Source organism: Pyricularia pennisetigena, chromosome 2 (assembly GCF_004337985.1).
Source record: "Pyricularia pennisetigena strain Br36 chromosome 2, whole genome shotgun sequence".
NCBI lineage: Eukaryota > Fungi > Ascomycota > Sordariomycetes > Magnaporthales > Pyriculariaceae > Pyricularia > Pyricularia pennisetigena.
The window spans coordinates 5,962,417-5,980,204 of NC_043741.1; the positions used below are offsets into that span (position 1 = coordinate 5,962,417).

General features: G+C 50.9%; 7 protein-coding genes across 7 annotated transcripts; 3 read left to right on the top strand and 4 right to left on the bottom strand.

Moving 5' to 3' along the window:
- Positions 1–1,867: 1,867 nt before the first annotated feature.
- Positions 1,868–3,721, bottom strand: PpBr36_01662 (uncharacterized protein; the record flags this gene model as incomplete). Its single annotated transcript, XM_029888846.1, has 1 exon — positions 1,868–3,721. The coding sequence occupies one exon, from the start codon at positions 3,719–3,721 to the stop codon at positions 1,868–1,870; it is 1,854 nt and encodes a 617-aa protein (XP_029750964.1).
- Positions 3,722–3,934: 213 nt separating this feature from the next.
- Positions 3,935–5,030, top strand: PpBr36_01663 (uncharacterized protein; the record flags this gene model as incomplete). The annotated part of the gene is made up of 5 exons (XM_029888847.1): positions 3,935–4,100; positions 4,176–4,189; positions 4,250–4,403; positions 4,486–4,735; positions 4,829–5,030. The coding sequence occupies 5 exons, from the start codon at positions 3,935–3,937 to the stop codon at positions 5,028–5,030; spliced, it is 786 nt and encodes a 261-aa protein (XP_029750963.1).
- Positions 5,031–6,109: 1,079 nt separating this feature from the next.
- Positions 6,110–6,367, bottom strand: PpBr36_01664 (uncharacterized protein; the record flags this gene model as incomplete). Its single annotated transcript, XM_029888848.1, has 1 exon — positions 6,110–6,367. A coding segment is annotated over one exon (258 nt), but the record flags the coding sequence as incomplete, so codon positions are not given.
- Positions 6,368–8,208: 1,841 nt separating this feature from the next.
- PpBr36_01665 (uncharacterized protein) lies at positions 8,209–10,289 on the top strand (the record flags this gene model as incomplete). Its single annotated transcript, XM_029888849.1, has 2 exons — positions 8,209–8,420; positions 8,507–10,289. 2 exons carry the CDS (start codon positions 8,209–8,211, stop codon positions 10,287–10,289), a joined length of 1,995 nt encoding a protein of 664 aa, XP_029750965.1.
- Positions 10,290–11,696: 1,407 nt separating this feature from the next.
- PpBr36_01666 (uncharacterized protein) lies at positions 11,697–12,531 on the bottom strand (the record flags this gene model as incomplete). The annotated part of the gene is made up of 2 exons (XM_029888850.1): positions 11,697–12,142; positions 12,267–12,531. The coding sequence occupies 2 exons, from the start codon at positions 12,529–12,531 to the stop codon at positions 11,697–11,699; spliced, it is 711 nt and encodes a 236-aa protein (XP_029750968.1).
- A 444-nt stretch (positions 12,532–12,975) lies between these two features.
- Positions 12,976–14,110, top strand: PpBr36_01667 (uncharacterized protein; the record flags this gene model as incomplete). Its single annotated transcript, XM_029888851.1, has 4 exons — positions 12,976–13,369; positions 13,442–13,584; positions 13,675–13,913; positions 13,993–14,110. 4 exons carry the CDS (start codon positions 12,976–12,978, stop codon positions 14,108–14,110), a joined length of 894 nt encoding a protein of 297 aa, XP_029750967.1.
- Positions 14,111–14,440: 330 nt separating this feature from the next.
- PpBr36_01668 (uncharacterized protein) lies at positions 14,441–14,944 on the bottom strand (the record flags this gene model as incomplete). Its single annotated transcript, XM_029888852.1, has 1 exon — positions 14,441–14,944. One exon carries the CDS (start codon positions 14,942–14,944, stop codon positions 14,441–14,443), a length of 504 nt encoding a protein of 167 aa, XP_029750960.1.
- Positions 14,945–17,788: the final 2,844 nt, after the last annotated feature.

Consider the following 17,788-nt stretch of genomic DNA (forward strand, 5'->3'; position numbering starts at 1 on the left):
TTTTTTTTTTTTTTTTTTTTTTTTTTTTTTTTTTTTTTTCTTGGTCAGCTTTCGAGAGATATCCCATAGAGTTGATGGTACGCAAATGATGCTGTTCTTCTTTTTTCCCTTATTCTTTACTCATGAGACCACTTTTTCACAGGGCAGTCTGGAAGTTTCTGTTTTGATGTTATCCTTTACGATTTGTTAGTTTCTGGGTTATTCTTGACGACCTTTTCCTTTCCATTTGCCGTATTTGTTTCTTGATAGTGCTTGATATTTCCGGAATTATATGTACTTGGAAACAACGCTGATCCGATATGTGCTCTGATGTTAAGAGGTTGCTGTCCCACATTAAATGATGTATGCCTTTGTGTTAGTTTGGCGTCTCTGGACCAGAAAATGTAAACGTGCCCAACCTAGGAGCCGACCATATGTGGTGTTACACGACCCAGGTGTCGATGCCCTGCAAGACATGCTGGACTATGTAACTTGTGGGTATTGTGCGTATCAAGAGTGGACGCATGGGAATGCATCGATTTTCCCCTTTGCCCTTTTCTCATCCAAGAATTCCACAGCATAAATCCAAGCAAAACACGCGCGCAACCATGCATATTCAACGCCCAACCATAATTACATGCAAAGCGGCTTGATCACGCAGCATGATACGCTCCCCCTATCCCGAAATAAAGACGAATGAAAAACGCCACAGATTCTCCTGCATTGCATTAGACGGCCCCTCCCTTGAACCAACTCCCCCCCTCCTTTTGTCGTTCGTTGCCGAACGGAAAGATATTGCGAAGTTCCCGTCACCCGATGGCCGGCTGCAGCGCGGCCGCTCCCCAATGAAGGTGATTGTTTTCTTGGAGAGTTGCTGTCAGGCTCCTGCATATGTGTTGGGTGGGGGGTTGGGTTTGGTCTACGGAAGTTACGTCTCTTTCCCACGCGATGTATGTGCCTCTGTTCCTGCTTGTGCCATGTGATGCGAGACAAGCGGGAAACATGCGCGGTTGACCGGTGTGGATCACTAGCGACGACTGAATGTTTATTTATGTACTTATTTTATTTTATTTGTATTAATTTTTTTTTGTTGTTGTTTGTTTTACATATTTGCTACTTGCTGTTGAGGTTGTACCAAAACTAGGCAGCGAGTAGCTTAGAGCGATACATGCTTTGCTCGCGTGATATCCCTCAGCGGGCCCTCGTCCAACTCGCATGTCTTCACAGGTCTCTGCCTCTCGTCATCGGATAATCCGATGCAACGGCGACACGAGAAAATAACGGTTCGTCAGTCTCCACCTCACAAGACGCAGAAAAAAAAAGCCCATGTTTTGTTGGGCGAGGCGGTGTGTTCTCTCTTGCACCTCAGCGTGCCTGACTAGTTCGTGCCCGGGTTCCGGTTAGCGAACGCCACAAGGGAAAGCTCGTGAAACCCCCATCGCATGCCCCGAAGGCGCCTGCTACTACTACATCCATGGTGCGTGGATGTCACGCGGGGACAGATGGCTGCCCAAGGTGGACTGCACGTGCTGTTGTGCTATTTTCAGGTCCCCCCGCCCTCTCTTCGCGCCTTGTAAGCGTCAACTTGTCGGGGATATTTGCTGAACTGAATGATATGGCTTCCCAGCCGCAAATTATTCAGGAATTACTTGCAGGCAGAGCGCTATTTGTCATGGTCTGGGTCCAAGCTGGACCTCAGTAGTAGTGAGATTGAGTTGCGCTCATGCGATGATGATATGGCGAGTCTGCGCAGATCTTGTACAAATCTAATCCATCCCTTTAATATCTGTATGAGAAACAACATGTACAAACTTCCTATCTCTCCCCTCCTCCAGGAAGCATGTATAACCGCCGGGGCTTTTAAATCCAAGCTGAACAAGCCTCACATTCACTCATCGTCATCATCTGATGTGTGACTTGCGCCATTTACTGACAACTTTTCCTTCACAATCTTGGGGACTTCGAAAACAAAGGCGCCGTTCTGACCACCCTTGATTCGTTTCCACCGCCCAAGGCGATGCTCCTTCCCAACCGCGGCAACAATGCAGACGCCGTCCTTGCCACGGTCTCCTCGTTCAAAGACCGATATGTCGTTGACGATACCTTTTATGAACTTGCTGTGACTGCTGTTGTCGTTCGTTGCGGTGTCGTTGTCTCCATTTGTAATTGCCGTTCCCTTGCTTTTGTCCTTATCGAAAGCACTCATGTCTTGGCTTGACTCTAGGGGTTGTCCTAGTACGCCGGCAGCTTCAAGTTTCTTCTTGTCGTCGCTTAACCTCCAGATCCGCACACAGCCATCCCAGCTGCCGCTCAAGATGAGGTCTGAGTATGGAATTGTACGTAGTGCGGTGATCCAGCGTGGTTGCGGTGGTGGTATTACTTTGGGGTCTGGAGATTTGTCTGCTGAGGCAGCCTCCAGGGCCAATGGAGGTTCAAGACCGTGAGCTAGCGGAAGAACAAATACAGGTCTTTTCTTCTGTAAGCTCCACAGTGAGATGGAACCGTTGTCGCTGCCAGTTACAAACAGCTCATCATCTAACATGGCGATTCGGTCCATGCTGCCCTCATGAGCGAGCGACTTTGGATCTATACCCTCCGGGCAGTTGTTCTTTTTGTTCAGTGTAGTCCCGCCGCCGCCACGAAACACGAGCTGTGATTCCTCAACCACCTTCCACAACCGTGCAGTGCGGTCTCGTGCACCTGCCGAGACGCAGCGCTCTTGAGCCAGGGCATCAATATCAACCACATGATCCTGGTGGCCGAACAGTGTCTCAATGTACGCAAGGTTGTCAATGTTCCACACCTTGACCGTCCTGTCTCGCGAGCCAGAGTAGAGCTGGTTTGTTCCCCTTTGAAAAGCCAAACTTGTCACGGCGTCTCGGTGATGCGTTAGGGCGCGGACTGGTTTAAGTGTCTCCGCGTCGTGGACAACTATCCGCTTGTCTGCGCCGGCTGTCACCACCCATTTGCCATCTTGAGATGCCGCCACAGCTAGTATCGCTCCCGTGTGCCCGTGATAACTCTTGTCGTTAGATTTCCTACTATCACCCCGAAGGCTGGCAACCTTCTCCGGTCGTCGTTTCGGTGGCGCGCTGGGCTTCTTGGACTTCTTTTTGGTCGTCTGCGGCCACTGGTATTGGGGTAGATCCTGAAGCTTCCATTTACTCAGGAACATGTCTTTTGTGACTAGGTATGCGTAAGGAGGGCAAGTGGCTACGCCCGTGACGTTCTCGGGGTTCCACCGAAATCCAGTCTGGTATGTTTTCGGGTAGTCGAGTTGGAGAGCCACATGTCGATATACCTTCCCCTTTGACTCCGCAACGTCCTCCTTGAGCCGCTCGGCGATGATGTCCCTGTCGATCTCCTCGGCATCGAATGCATATTCATCCTCGGCAGCGACTTCCTGCCTCACATTTTCGAGATACCGCTCGGCAAGCCTGAGGCGACGCTCGGCAGCAGTCTCCCCTTCGCGCTCTGAATCGTTGTCCGAACCGGAACCAGCCTCGAAATCATCCGCATCCTGGCCCTGGTCATTTTCAGAATCGGAGTCGCTGCCTGATATCGATTCGTCACGTTCGACCCTTTTTTTGGCTGGAGCTGCGGAGCTAGGCTTGTCTCTTGATTTGGACGCCCCAGCTTTCGATGGCCTGGAACCGCTTGTTGCAAGTCTCTTTTTGGGATTTTCGGGTGCTGTAGTACGTTTTCGCTTTTGAGCGCCAGGAACAGTGAAAAAAGAGGACATTTTGCTGTCGAGAGGCTTTCAATGGGTGGAGGTGGTAATACTACCTCGTCTGCATCTTTGGAGGTTTTTTTTTTTTTTTTCTCTCTCTACCTTCTCTTCCCGAAGGCGGTCCAGCGCATGTCGCTCGAGAAATTTTTGGCGGGGAGTACGGTCAAAAAAAGTCACTGAAAGCATTGGTGGGGCATTAAGTTAATCCCATTGGTTGTAAGCTACATGGGTGGCCTGGTCGGATCATCTGCTTGGGCCAGCCCCACCATGGTTGTTCCGGCAGGCGGTAGCGGAGGTGCGCGTCAACGGTTGGATGGTGCTGGAGGGACTGTCACCGATGCTAAGAGCTGGGGGACGTTGGCCCCATCACGGAGCTTCCACGAGCAGACGAGTAAACCAGCCAGGACAACGTAGCTCCGCAATCAACACACACAAAACATCCCAACCTCTAATCGCAACTTCGTAGAATACAATCAAGATGTAAGTCAGTCGGACGATTAATTTGTGCCTTTTTGCTGTTGTTGACAAGCTTCTAGGGAGGTTCTTTTGGGGATCACGGGCAAGGACTTCACCTTGATCGCAGCATCCAAGGCGGCGATGCGGGGAGCCACCGTCCTGAAGGCATCTGACGACAAGACGAGGCCACTAAACAAGCACACCATGATCGCGTTTTCTGGCGAGCCTGGAGACACCAGTATGATTTTCATGACACCTCTTACCGCGGCGTGTCCAGTCGGATTGGCCTGCTAACCGCGGCGTTATACCATCGTTACCAGTCCAATTTGCGGAGTACATCATGGCAAACGCGAAGCTCTATTCTATGCGTAATGAGACCGATCTTTCACCGTCTGCACTGGCGCATTACGTCCGTGGCGAGCTTGCCTCGAGCTTGAGGTCGCGGAAGCCATACACAGTCAACCTCCTCCTGGGCGGTGTTGACCCCATCACACACAAGCCGAGCCTCTACTGGCTGGACTACCTTGCGGCTCTGGCGCCGGTCCCATATGCCGCACATGGATATGCTCAGTAAGATCCCCCATTTCATGCAAGATAGTTGGCAGGCTTGTGACCCGAGATGTTATGTGTCTGACCACGCCCCGTTGATTTTTTTAACAACAGGTACTACTGCCTCTCCATCCTCGATAAACATCATCACCCCGATATCACCCTGCACCAGGGTATTAAGATCCTGACGATGTGCACCGACGAGCTGAAGAGGAGATTACCGATCGACTTTAAAGGAATGGTGGTGAAGGCGGTGACAAAGGATGGAATCCGCGACATCGAATTTGACGATGACAAGATTGTCAAGAGTGCTTGAAGCTGTGTATCGGAGCCAGTCCCCGGCACCTTCTTCACGTCATTTTCGCGGACTGCAGGCGCTTTGTACTATTAGAATCGGTTTAGACTGGACTGGATTTCAACGGCGACAGAAAATCAATGACAATCATGATGAAGTTAATACGCCCAGTTATGATGCTACTGAGTGGTGGGTTGCTCCAATCCGGAAATTCAAGTGAAGGGATAGTAGGTGCCAAATATGATGTTTGTATTAGGATGTTACAACCAAAATAGTGAAGCATACTAGGGCTGGGCAGGGATTGCGCTGTTAACATGATAAATTTGCGATGCATGACCTCGATCTTGATCAACAGAGGTCGTCTACCTTAACAGTATGCCTTATAAGAAGGGACGGACACCGGTCATGACAAAAGTCGCGTTTGATCTATGTGTAATAAAGTGTATATTTGACTATTTCAGACAAGTATGCAGAATTACCTTGGAACCTATCAACCATCAACAATCATAGGGCTTGCTACGTTAATAATTAACAGTCTCTATGTGGTGGTTACAAACACCATGGTGTATGTTGTTCTACCTACCTTGCATTCGAGTGAGCATCTCCGGGTGGTAACAGTGGAGAAAATTCGCCCGAGGTTTCATGACTCAAAACATCAGACGGTCTATCGTCTTCGCCGTGCGATCAGATATGATGACATGGATTGTTGCAACACCTTTTACGTTTATCATCATTCAGGCACAAGGTTGGTCATGGCCCTTGGTTGGTGGCGTCCGTCTCATCATCAGATAATAACGGTTGGCCGGATACAGAATTGCCACTGAGGGTGTCATGCTGAAGCCTGGTTGACCTGCATACCTACAGAAAACCTAATGTTTAGGCAGCGACTTGGTCTCGGCGGCATGCTAGGCTTGCTGTGTGGACATTAGATTGCTAAAGTAATCGATCGTTTGGAGATCAAATATGCGAGCCCTTGTTCTTTGGATTGCTTTGGAGACTGAAGACAGTTTGTCGGTAGGTTGAGTACCCGGTGGGTTGTTGAACTAGTTTGACTAGTCTACGTAGGTTTAAGCTTCATATTGCTTGTCTGCGCCTGGCATTTAGAGAGATTGGGTTATGGCCTCCCCGCCGCCTCTCCACACGAACAAAGTCGCAATACAAACATCAATCCCCTGATCGTCCACAATAGTCGGGATGTCTGCGCACGTCCTGGCCTCATGAGGTTGAATGACCCACTTAGACGACTGGCATAGTGCAAGTTTGATTTTGGGGCTTCGGGAATGGCTGCCCGAACCTTCCTGACGTGTTGTCTGTGAGTACCGTATGTAGGTACTGTACCGACCTTGGTATGGATTTCTTTTTATCTCCTTTCTTCAGGCAAATCAGGCACTGTAGACCGCTAACTTACCTTGCAATTGCTTTTTTCCTGGGTGGATATGCACCTGGATAGGATGTCATGCAAAAGCAGTTAAGCAAAAGAAAGTCACCTGGTCTATGCGATAATAAACGCCACGTTCGTGATTGAATATTTAACAAGAAGTCAAGGTTGACCTCGCAATGATCTCGACTCGCGCGCCATCATGTTCAGAGAACCAGGAAAGCAAAATGTTTCAATTAAACATTGAACGAAATCTCGGTTGAGCCCACCGGTAGGTGACGCCAACGATTCTAATAAGCCAGTATATGGCACATCCACCGTGCCAGGCATTCATGTGATAACTGTCGATGTCTGTTTTGGAGACAGACAATGTGTCAACATGATACTGCGTAGGGCTGACTTACTTGCATCAGCGCCAGTCGGAGAACTTCGAAAGTACGGAAGGCGGCAGAGTGTTACTCCCAATCTATATTGGTATGAGAATTAGGCACTTCGAGATGCTAAAGATAATAATAGCAAGCACAAATTCCGGATCACAGATGGGCGATCAAGTCAGCAGAAGCAAAGTTGAGATGGATGCAGGCGACCATGGTACCATATCACCGTATCTTAATGGATTGGGGAAAATAAGCAACCGAGGGTCGCCGTCTTGTCTGATCTTCCTCTGATAATACTGGATCTTGGACTTTGTTCATCAAGGGCTTTTAGACGTGGTAATTGGAAGGCTTCGCCGGCCCGGAGAACTCCATGCATGGTTTCGAAGGTTCTTGCTTGCTACTCAGCTTAGTCTAGTCTTAATTTGCTGCAGAGAAAGAACTGCAGCGGCAAACGGCATACTGGACCTAACGCCCAGAACAGAATTGACAGTGCCTCGATCAAATTGCCACCTGCCCACAGAGTAAGCCAGCAAGGCAAGCAACCGACGCACACACACACACACACACACACACACACACACACACACACACACACACACACACACACACACACACGCACGCACACAACGTGTGGATTTCTACATAACTGGGGACAAATTTTTTCCTGGGCTAGACTGGGTGTCTCGCTGCTCCTGCGCCAACGGGCCATGTAGACTGGTTCAATTTTGGCAGGTAGTAAAAGAAATCTTGAAGATGAGCAGGTAGCCGGTTTGCATAGACATTCCCTCAGGTGATGTGCTTCTCTTGTCGATTTCTTTTTTGGTCCGTCATGACGACAAAGGATTTTTTTTTGGTAGTGTTTTGCTTTGCAGATTTCTTTTCTTTTGCCCGAGATCTGCGCAACCAAATGACTCTTAGCGCCTTCCTGCCTTGCCCATGGCTTTCCCGCTCGAAATTGTTCTTGCTTAAGTGCGCGCCACGCCACCAGAGGTCGCACCCACCTCACGGGGGGTTTAAAGTGGGGCCCACGTCAAAAGTCTTCAGTTCACCTTCTTTTCGAAAAATTTCCTTGCGTCCTCCATTTCTGTTTTTCCTTCAAGCGCAAGGATTTTTTCAATCCGATCATCTACACCAGACAAATCCCCTCATTTTTGTCGTCTTTCCCTTCACTCTCTTGGAGATTGTTTTTTTTCTTCACAGGAGGGTTATCAAAGGCGTCTTTCATTCTAATTGTTTGCGTTGCCGAAATCTAATAGACGATACGAGAAGCACTCTGGAAGCTGCCACTTCCTCACTGCCTCTCATTTCCATTTCAGTTTGCGGTTTACAAGTCGAACACTTTTTTCTTCTTCATTTCTTGTCGAAACTTCTTTGGGAACAAGCCCAAACAACGAAACGAAACGATATTTGAGTTCATCTCGGCTGATACACGAAGATTATAATCATGGCTGATCAACTCAACATGGCTGGTCTCAGCGTCGGTGGGGGCGGCCCTGGAAACGGACCTCGATCCTACATTCCGCCTCATATGAGAGGCAAGGTCGGTGGTCCTGGCATGAATGGACCCCAGAGCGGACCCCAGAATGGCGGCGCGCCGGGTCACGATGGGCCCCCTTCTTCAGTTAACAACGGCTTGAACAACTCTGCTTGGGCTGGGTAAGTTAATCGCTGCAACCGCCCCTTCTCCATTCACATTTCATCCCGAAAATACGCGCTTCTATTCTGACGCGATACGGCTATAGAAACCAGAACTACGATGCTCGCGGCGGAAACTGGGGCAACCAGGGCCCCCCGCCTCGCAACAACAACTGGAACCGTCCCTCGTTCAACCCCAACGCTTATGGCGGTAACCAAGGCGGCCATGGCGGCGGTGGTGGCGGCTATGCTAGAGGCTCAGGAGACGGCCAGTGGCGTGACGGCAAGCACATTCCTGGTCCTGTCAACGCTCGCGTCGAGCGTGAGTTGTTTGGCACCCCCGACGACCCGTCGAAGCAGCACACCGGCATCAACTTTGAGAAGTATGATGACATCCCCGTTGAGGCTTCTGGTCACGATGTGCCTGAGCCCGTCTACACCTTCAGCAACCCTCCTCTGGATGACCATCTTATCAGCAACATTGAGCTTGCTCGGTACAAGGTTCCCACTCCTGTTCAAAAGTACTCAGTCCCCATCGTCATGGGTGGCCGTGATCTGATGGCTTGCGCCCAGACTGGTTCCGGAAAGACTGGTGGTTTCTTGTTCCCTATCCTCTCCCAGGCATTCAAGACCGGCCCTTCGCCCATTCCCCCGACGAACCAGGGACCCGGCGGTTACGGTCGCCAGCGCAAGGCTTATCCGACCTCTTTGATCTTGGCACCCACCCGTGAGCTTGTTTCTCAGATCTACGACGAGGCTCGCAAGTTTGCTTACAGGTCGTGGGTTCGCCCTTGCGTCGTGTATGGTGGTGCCGACATTGGTAGCCAGCTCCGTCAGATTGAGCGTGGTTGCGACTTGCTCGTTGCCACTCCCGGCCGTCTTGTCGATCTCATTGAGCGCGGTCGCATCTCACTTTGCAACATCAAGTACCTAGTTTTGGACGAAGCTGATCGTATGCTTGACATGGGTTTCGAGCCTCAAATTCGCCGCATTGTCGAGGGCGAGGACATGCCCAATGTTCAGGACCGCCAGACGCTCATGTTTTCAGCCACCTTCCCTGGATACATTCAGCAGCTTGCCCGTGACTTCCTCAAGGACTACATCTTCCTGTCCGTAGGTCGTGTCGGTTCCACCTCCGAGAACATCACCCAGCGCGTCATGGAGGTCAAGCACCGTGACGACAAGATCTCCCACCTCTTGGACCTGCTTAGCACCCACGGCGGCGGCCTCACCCTTATCTTCGTTGAAACGAAGCGCAACGCCGATGAGCTGTCGGACTTCCTGCAAAACCAGAACCTCCCTGCTACCTCTATTCACGGAGACCGCACTCAGCGTGAGCGTGAGCGTGCGCTCGAGATGTTCCGCACTGGTCGCTGCCCCATCTTGGTGGCCACTGCCGTTGCTGCTCGTGGTCTCGATATTCCCAACGTGACCCACGTTATCAACTACGATCTCCCCACCGATATTGATGACTATGTCCACCGAATTGGTCGTACCGGCCGTGCCGGCAACACTGGTATTGCTACTGCTTTCTTCGATATGAAGGATAACAGCGGTGTTGCTCAGGAGCTGCTTAACATCCTGAAGGAGGCTAAGCAGGAGATTCCTCCTTTCCTGGAGACTGCTGCCCGCATGAAGTCGTACGGTGGCGGCCGTGGCCGTGGAGGTGGTGGTCGTGGCCGTGGTGGTGGCGGCAACCGTGACTTCCGCAAGTTTGGCGGCGGCGGCGGCGGCGGCGGCGGCTTCAACGGCGGTGGTGGTGGTGGCTACGGCGGTGGTGGCTACGGAGGAGGCGGCGGCGGCTACGGCGGTGGTGGTGGCTACGGCGGCGGCAGCTACGGCGGCGGCGGCAGCTATGGCAACCCTGGAGGCGGCCAGTCCTGGTGGTAAAACCTTGGGATAACAATTTCAAGTGCTGGATTGCATCATCGGGTCCAGCTGGCGGTAGCCGTCCACACTTCCCTTCCATTTCCATTTCGCCCTGCACATTTTGCATTTTCAACATTTTTTTTCGACTCGCGATGACGGCATCACATCGACAAACGCTGCTTTTTGAGTCTTGCGGAGCGGCAACTCCGCCCAGGCTTTTGTTTTTCAAGCTACGACGATAGATCGCATCTTTTTACTGCGCTACTCCTAAATACCCATAGACCACAGGGGAGTGTTGCGGCCACGAAAGCCGCAGCCGGCGCTACAGGTGCGATACAAGAATGTGGGATTTTTGCTCCTAGGGATGTTTGGCTCGAGCCTCGTTCCCCCTGGGTTGCTTCCCCACTAATGACGATCATGTCTCTGCTTTTCTTACCTTCAAGAAGCACGCGTTTGTGTTCGAATAGAGTCGCATGTCGCATGTCGCGATTGTGCTTTTCTTTTCCCTTTCTTTTCTCTTTTTTCTTTTTTTTTTGCACATTTTCATATTTTTCTGCTTTGTTTTGTGGCATTTACATATTAGACAAAAGTGGATTTCTCGGTTCTTTCTGGTCGCAGGCGTGTCGTGCGGCCTTTACTTTCAGAGGCACACCATAGAGGAGGCACGCTGATAGACTGGCATGATTGTTTTCTTTTCCTTCACTCTTCCGAGGCATGGGTACTACGAGTCTGGCAGGACTACGCGGTACTACTTGCGACTGTGTGCCGCAATGCGGCGCGAGGAACGTTTTAATGATACCCAATCACCTTTTTGATGAGCACAGCCCCTGCTGGGGCGGATGAGCTTATGACACGAAGGATTTAGGGTCTTCGGCTATTGAAGGTCGCTGCAGTCTCGGAACTGGCAGTGTCCCTTGGGACATGGGGGGAAAACTGGACAAAGGAAAAGAGAACTTTTAATTGTAAAGACCCAACGAGGGCCAGGCATTTATGCTTCAGGACAATGAGCACACTGGAAGATGAGGGATTCTTCCTGGCGGAGGAAAACGGGGCAGGGCAACTAGGTTATGTTGGAGCCTGTTTGGCTGGCCTTCATTGTGCTCGGGCATCACTGATGGGATGGAAGTCGGGGACCCCGAACTGAGGACTCCCACAAAAAAAAACCAAAAAAATAACTCAATTGACCTGTGATTGCTCTAACTTGTACATGACATTGATCAATTGGTGAAACAATGATGCTGTTCAACTGTACAAGACATTTACGGCAGACTTTACTAAATATCGCTATTAACTGAGGATTACCGCAAGCTTCAACTTGTCTGTGGCAATAAAATCTTTTACAGGTCTATAAACCCATGATTGGACAGGATATACAATAAATACACGTTCAACTGGATCGAAGCATCAAAAACCAACCAGTGTCCCAAATCAGTTCAGCGGCGGCATAAAAGCCATCCCGCCGCCGGTGTTTCCGGAACGGGCTTGGTCATTGCCCAGAGGCTGCTGCTTCCCACCATCCAGCACACCAGCCGCAGACCTCTCTCTGACGTGCCTTCTCAGGAGCGCGAGGATCTCGCTGTCCTTCCAGCGCGAAGGCACCGGCCTGTACGCGGGCTTGAAGGTGCCGACGGTCTGGGCCCACTCGCCGGGTCGCGGACTCTGCGTGGGCGTCTGCGCCTGCGGCGCCTTCTGGTTGCCGTTCTCCGCCACGCCGTCCTCGCTCTGGGTGGCCCAGTAGTAGATGTCCCAGTCGTTCTCATCCAGGAAGCGGTCGTACTGTTGCATCTGTTCCACGCTCATGGTGGGCAGGTGCGCTTTGGCAAAGGTAGAAAGGAGAAGCTCGGATTCGAGGGTGCCTCGGCCGCGTGACTGGCCTGTATTCGGGAGAGGAAAGATGATCACAGTCAGCTTTTTTTTTCTTCCTTGTTTTCCACTCCTTGAAATCCTCCATACTAGAGATGCAAGGGGGAGAACTGGAGATTTTTGATGGTCACTAACGTTGGAGCCTGGCGCGCATAGTCCTTGCATCCTCGCCGACACGGCGCAGGGGCTCGATGCGGAACTTTGCTCCCTGCAGCTCGCCGACGCCGAGCTCTCCGTCCGGAATGGCATCTGGGGCTGCCGGCTTGGTCGAGTTGAAGCGTCTCGCGGCGGCGACACAGCAGGTCGTGGGTGCGGCTGCTGCGGAGCAGGAAGAGATGCGAAGGTTGGTGGCGAACTGCCGTGTTGCCACAGGTCGGAGGATGCGCTGTAATGAGGCCATTTTGTGCTTTTGTGTATCTATTGTTATATGTACGACCTCGCGGCACAGCCTCTTCCGTATCGAAATTTTTTTTAGCTTTATAAATATTCAAGACGTTGTGTACGTTCCCGATCTTTCTCTTTGGATGCAAAAGTATCCATCGCCAAGCCGAGGTCGGGATTCTGAGCCTTACTATGATTCTCTCGAGTGGCGGGACCCACTTATACTTATCGGCGCTGCCCGCGTCCAGCCCGACCTACCTGGCCAGTTAGACCGCCCCACCATTGATCGCATAGCAGGGACTCGGTGATAAGTTACAAACTGATTCGACATTGACAACGTTCATATACCACTGTGCTATAGCCCTTTGTGTTTATTTTTTGGGGACGATTCTTCTTCTGGCAAGTAGTTTTCCAACGCGATCCATTCGAAAGAAAAGCACTCCGCTCCATCCAACCCGCCAAAATGGACCCCTACTCAGCTGAGGGCGAGCTCATCAACATCCACAACCACTTCCACCAGGGCCAGTTCCAGGAGGTGGTCGACTACGACACGTCCTCCCTCTCGCCAGAGAACGCCCTCCCCGCCAAGGTACTGCAGCTACGATCCCGCATCGCCCTGGGCCAGGCGGAAGATGTCCTGGCTGAGGTGAAGGGCAAGTCGGAGCCCGAGCTGGCCGTCGTGGGCGCCCTGGCCCAGCAGGCTCTCGGCAAGACCGACGCTGCCGTCGCTGTCGTCGAGAAGCTGGCCGAGGAGAGCGGTGACAACCCGGTTGTGCAGGTTGTTGGCGGCACGGTGCTCCAGGCTGCGGGCAAGTCGGAGGAGGCGCTGGCGCTGCTGTCCAAGCAACAAGGAAACCGTATGTTTTCCGAATCTTCCTTGCATGTTGTACGAGGATGAATTGCTGCTGACTAGGCCCTGTCTACTTCAGTCGATGCCGTGGCTCTCAGCGTCCATATTCACCTTGCTCTGAACCGCAACGACCTCGCATTCAAGGAAGTAAAGGCCGCGCGGAGCTGGGCCCAAGACAGCTTGCTGGTGAACCTGGCCGAGTCATGGGTTGGCATGAGGAAGGTACGCGAACTCCTACCATTTCCAATGTCGAACGAGAGCATAGCTGTTTGAGTATGGAATGCTGACTTGATATACTTCTTGTGCGAGTAGGGAGGTGAGGCTTACCAGCAGGCCTTCTACGTCTTTGAGGAGCTGGCACAGTCAGCGTCAACATCATCGGTGCGGACTCTTGTCGCTCAGGCCGTAGCTGAGCTTCACCTCGGCCGGACCGAAGAGGCACAGGCCGCGCTGGAGCAGGCTACGCAAAAGGATCCCAACTTTGCCGAGACGGTCGCAAACCTGCTCGTCCTCAAGGTCATTACCGGTGCTAATGCAGATGAGCAGACCAGGTAAGAGTCTTTCCGTTTTCTGTATAGGCTGTGAACAGGGGGAGGCTTACTGACAAATGCTTCGGCATGTCCGTTTTAGCTTGTTGAAGAAGACCGCACCGGATCACCCGCTGTTGGTTGATTTGGAGGAGAAGAGTGCTCTGTTCGATAAGGCTGCTACGAAATACAGCGCCAAGGTGTCAACTGTGTCAAGTTAAGACGGCGTTGGGACTATCAGGCGTTCAAAAATATTTACGATTTTAATGACCTTGTCTCATTGCATTGCTTTCAAGACAAAATAGACCGTTGCAGGAACTTTGGTAGTATGTGATGCAGAATACGGGCATCTCTCATATGTTGCGAGTTCTGGCATGACCACCGCACACAAGACTGAACTGCTTTGCTGATATTTGAGGTCTTGTAGGCTGCTGATATGATCCACGACAGAGTCTGTTCAGCCGAGTCGACGCTCCGTCCGTGTATTGCATGTATCCTTGGTGAACATATAAAGCCACTTATTCTCTAAAAATAGCTTCCGTCATGAGTGTCTAAGCTCCCAGCCATTTCTCAGCATACATGTGCTTCAGCCACTCAACAGCCCGATATAATTCGCCAAAAGCGGCGTCTCCCCCAAGAAACAGCCAGATGGCAATGGAGCAAAGCACCGCAGTAGCCACCCGGAAGGGATAGCAGCGCAGCTTAGCCGACTGCTTGCTGCCAGATTTGGCCTCGACGCTTTCGTCTCCCGGCCGCTGCTCATTCTTCTTGGGCGAGGCGAACTTGATGGGCTGGTCGTGGGACCAGGTGGTTCTGTCACCTTTGGGGGTCGGAGGCGCGTCAAAGGGGTTGATCGGGCAGTTCCACCGCTCCTTCTGCTGCTGCTGCTGCGTTGGCGTGGCCCGGCGGGCTTTGTCTTGCTTGTCTGTATGGCGGGCGGAGAAGACCAACCGTGCGAGTGTGTGGACGTCGTTCTCGAGCCTGTCGAGCCGCTCCTCAGTCTGGTCGTGGACAGAGCGGTGAGACTTGTGGTCTTGGGGACTGTAGATGGACATTGCTCGTAGGGATTCCTTGGGGAAGTGGGCTGATGACACGGATTTATTGGTGATGTTTTTTTTTTTTTTTTTTGGATAAGTACAATACAAAGTGAGAGGTTTCTTTGATTGGGCCTGGAGATACACAGGAGCATATAAAACTTCAATAACTGAGCAGTCCATTATTTATCAATGGCCTGACGATTCTCCTTTTGACTACAACGTTCGCCAACCACGGGGTTTTGACGTGGCCGCCACAGACTATGCATATTTTTGAACAAAGGAGAGACCAGAATATCGATGTTAATAGGTGGAAGCCATGGCGTCTTGCATGTGCAACGTTTGTAGAGATAAAGAACTATGTAGGAACATGCATTTGAGGGTATACAGTCGTTGCGACTTTGTCTCGTTCTCGTCTGGCTGCGACTGTATGGCAGCCTTACCCTGTACCAGTCACAATTGATGTGACGAGATAGGAACCGAACGCAGGGAACTGTGTATGTGAATTCCAGAATGGATGAGACAAGCCATCTCTGAGCTGCACCAAGCGCATGCAAAATGGAATAAAATGATATCAGGTCGCGAGGCTGAATGGCGCGCGATGATCGGATGATGGGGGTGACCGATAAATAAAAACAACAGACTGATTGCCACTTGTTCTGCGACTTTCTACCCACATCAAGTTGATGGGCCTAGAATACGACAAAGTTGTGTTGGTCCAAGCGTATCAAAGCTGCGACGTTGGTTTTGTTCGTCGCAGCAAAGCTACTGCTAATTGTCGGAAAGTTTTGGAACGTTGAACTTCTTTGACCCGATTCGACTCGGAAACACGAAACCGAATAGGATTTTAGTTAATTGCCCTTGCTCATCTCAGAGACGGCGACGTAAGCCCTTCGTAGGCAAGTAGTACTAATTACCGAGTAATTATACCTCGTCTGTAGCTTCAGCTGAAGTTGGATGGGTTGAAAGGATGAACACTTGTCGAAAGCAACCAGGATAAGGGTCAAGAGACGAAAGTAAAATAAAAATAAAAATAACAAATCTCAAGTGTTATTAGCTGCCATCTCCCAAAAAAAGAACCCCCAGTAGAAGTTGGGGCGATCTATTTCCTTGGCACGGCATCCTTGCACAGTGACGTTGGGGATTACTATACTGTTGGTGCTAAGTCCCCCGTTTGGTTTCCGGCTAGTAAGCCCCGGCAGGCCGATAGCGACACCTAGAACAGAGTAAAACGTCCCTGCGGGGGGTTATGCAGGGCAGAAAAAGGAAAAGAAGAAAAAAAGAGACTAGGGACACAAATGAGGAAGGACATCTGTTAATTCCTTCGCAAATGAATAGCGCCCTCTACTGCTTGCGTCTGGCTCGTGCAGAGCGATTTACCCGATCTGAAAGCTGTGACAGAAATGGAAATTGAGGCGGGTTGGCATCGTAACATCGCTCGCACTTCTATTTTGATCAATGACCGCTGAGCCAGACTGCTGGTATGGGACTGACAAGGTACAGGCAGGGCTGCGCATGCGAAGCATTTCCGATTAGTCGCGTGATGCGGTGGGTGCAAAAAGAAGATTGGTGGGGGTGGTTCTGTTAACTTTTGCCTCAACACAGTTATTATGCAAGTCAATGTTGAGGGGGTTTTCTTGAGGTACACAATTAGGGGAAAAAAAAAAATAAGGGGTAAAGTTGACAGGACCAGAGTGAAACAAAATGAGAAAAGATACTTCCTGGCGGACCTAGGCCTGGCAGCAATCTGACCGGCGCTTTTTGATGCAGGTGCCTAGTCTATGGTAAGCCAGGAGGAGATTGCTGGTAATCAAAATCAAATGCTCTAAGCAGTACCTGCCCCTTTGTATCAGCACCCTGAAGCACCTGGGTGGCTCAGCATCAAATCAGCATGAACAACAAACCACTCCGAGTTGGCCTCAACCAACGGTGAGGAGAATTAAAAAGACACCTTTAAGGCTCACGCCACTCAGCCCTCGGCCAACAGCAGATGGGGAAGGATGTGGGCAATCTTTTTCTTCTATTTCCTCTACAGGCCAGTGACAAGGCGTTCGGGTGTGTGCCACAGCCCAGCCTTTATTAGCGCACTTGGTTCAATTCAGCATCATAACATTAACTCGGTATGAAAGGAGAACCTGGAGCTTGACTGATCCGACCGAAACCTGAACCTACGTACATTAGGCATGAGTCTAGCTCATTCCTGTAACAATGTCATCGTCTCAAGCCCATTGAGTTGGAATAACCAAATCACTTACCTGCTGAGCATGGACATGGAAGAAAAGATCTCTTGTGTACTTACTGTACAGTCCAGGAGAACACACGTCCACCGCAACGGCTCAGCCTGAGTCCCTAAGGTATTACTTCTTCCCCACGATTCCCCGCCGGGGCGCCTTGCGTTGGCTCGTCGTGTTCGATCCTTTTGGCTGTGTTATCGATCAAAGCTTGCTTCAACCTCTATTGAGGAGGTGAACAAAGTCAATTACTCACTGATTTTGGGTTAGTTTTTTTTTTTTTTTTTTTTTTTTTTTTTTTTTTTTTTTTTGTTACTATTTTGTGTTCGTCTTTCCTCCTTCCGCCCTCCATGCTCAGGGATTAACAAAAATCAAAATCAAACAAAAGACGAAGTTAAGACCGTGCCAAGAAAATATTTCACACAATACACACAGCCAAGTTGCATTCGTCATCGCCTTGCCCGGATCCACATATACCGTTTCCTTTCCCCACACTTGCGCGTCCTCGTAGGTAGGAAGCTTTCGGGTGTCGCAGCACCAGCACCAGCAACAGGCAAGCTCCCCGCCGTCGGCCGTTCAGCCTACCTATACGGTCGGTACTTTACCCAACCCCGTTCTTTTAGAGTCTCATCCA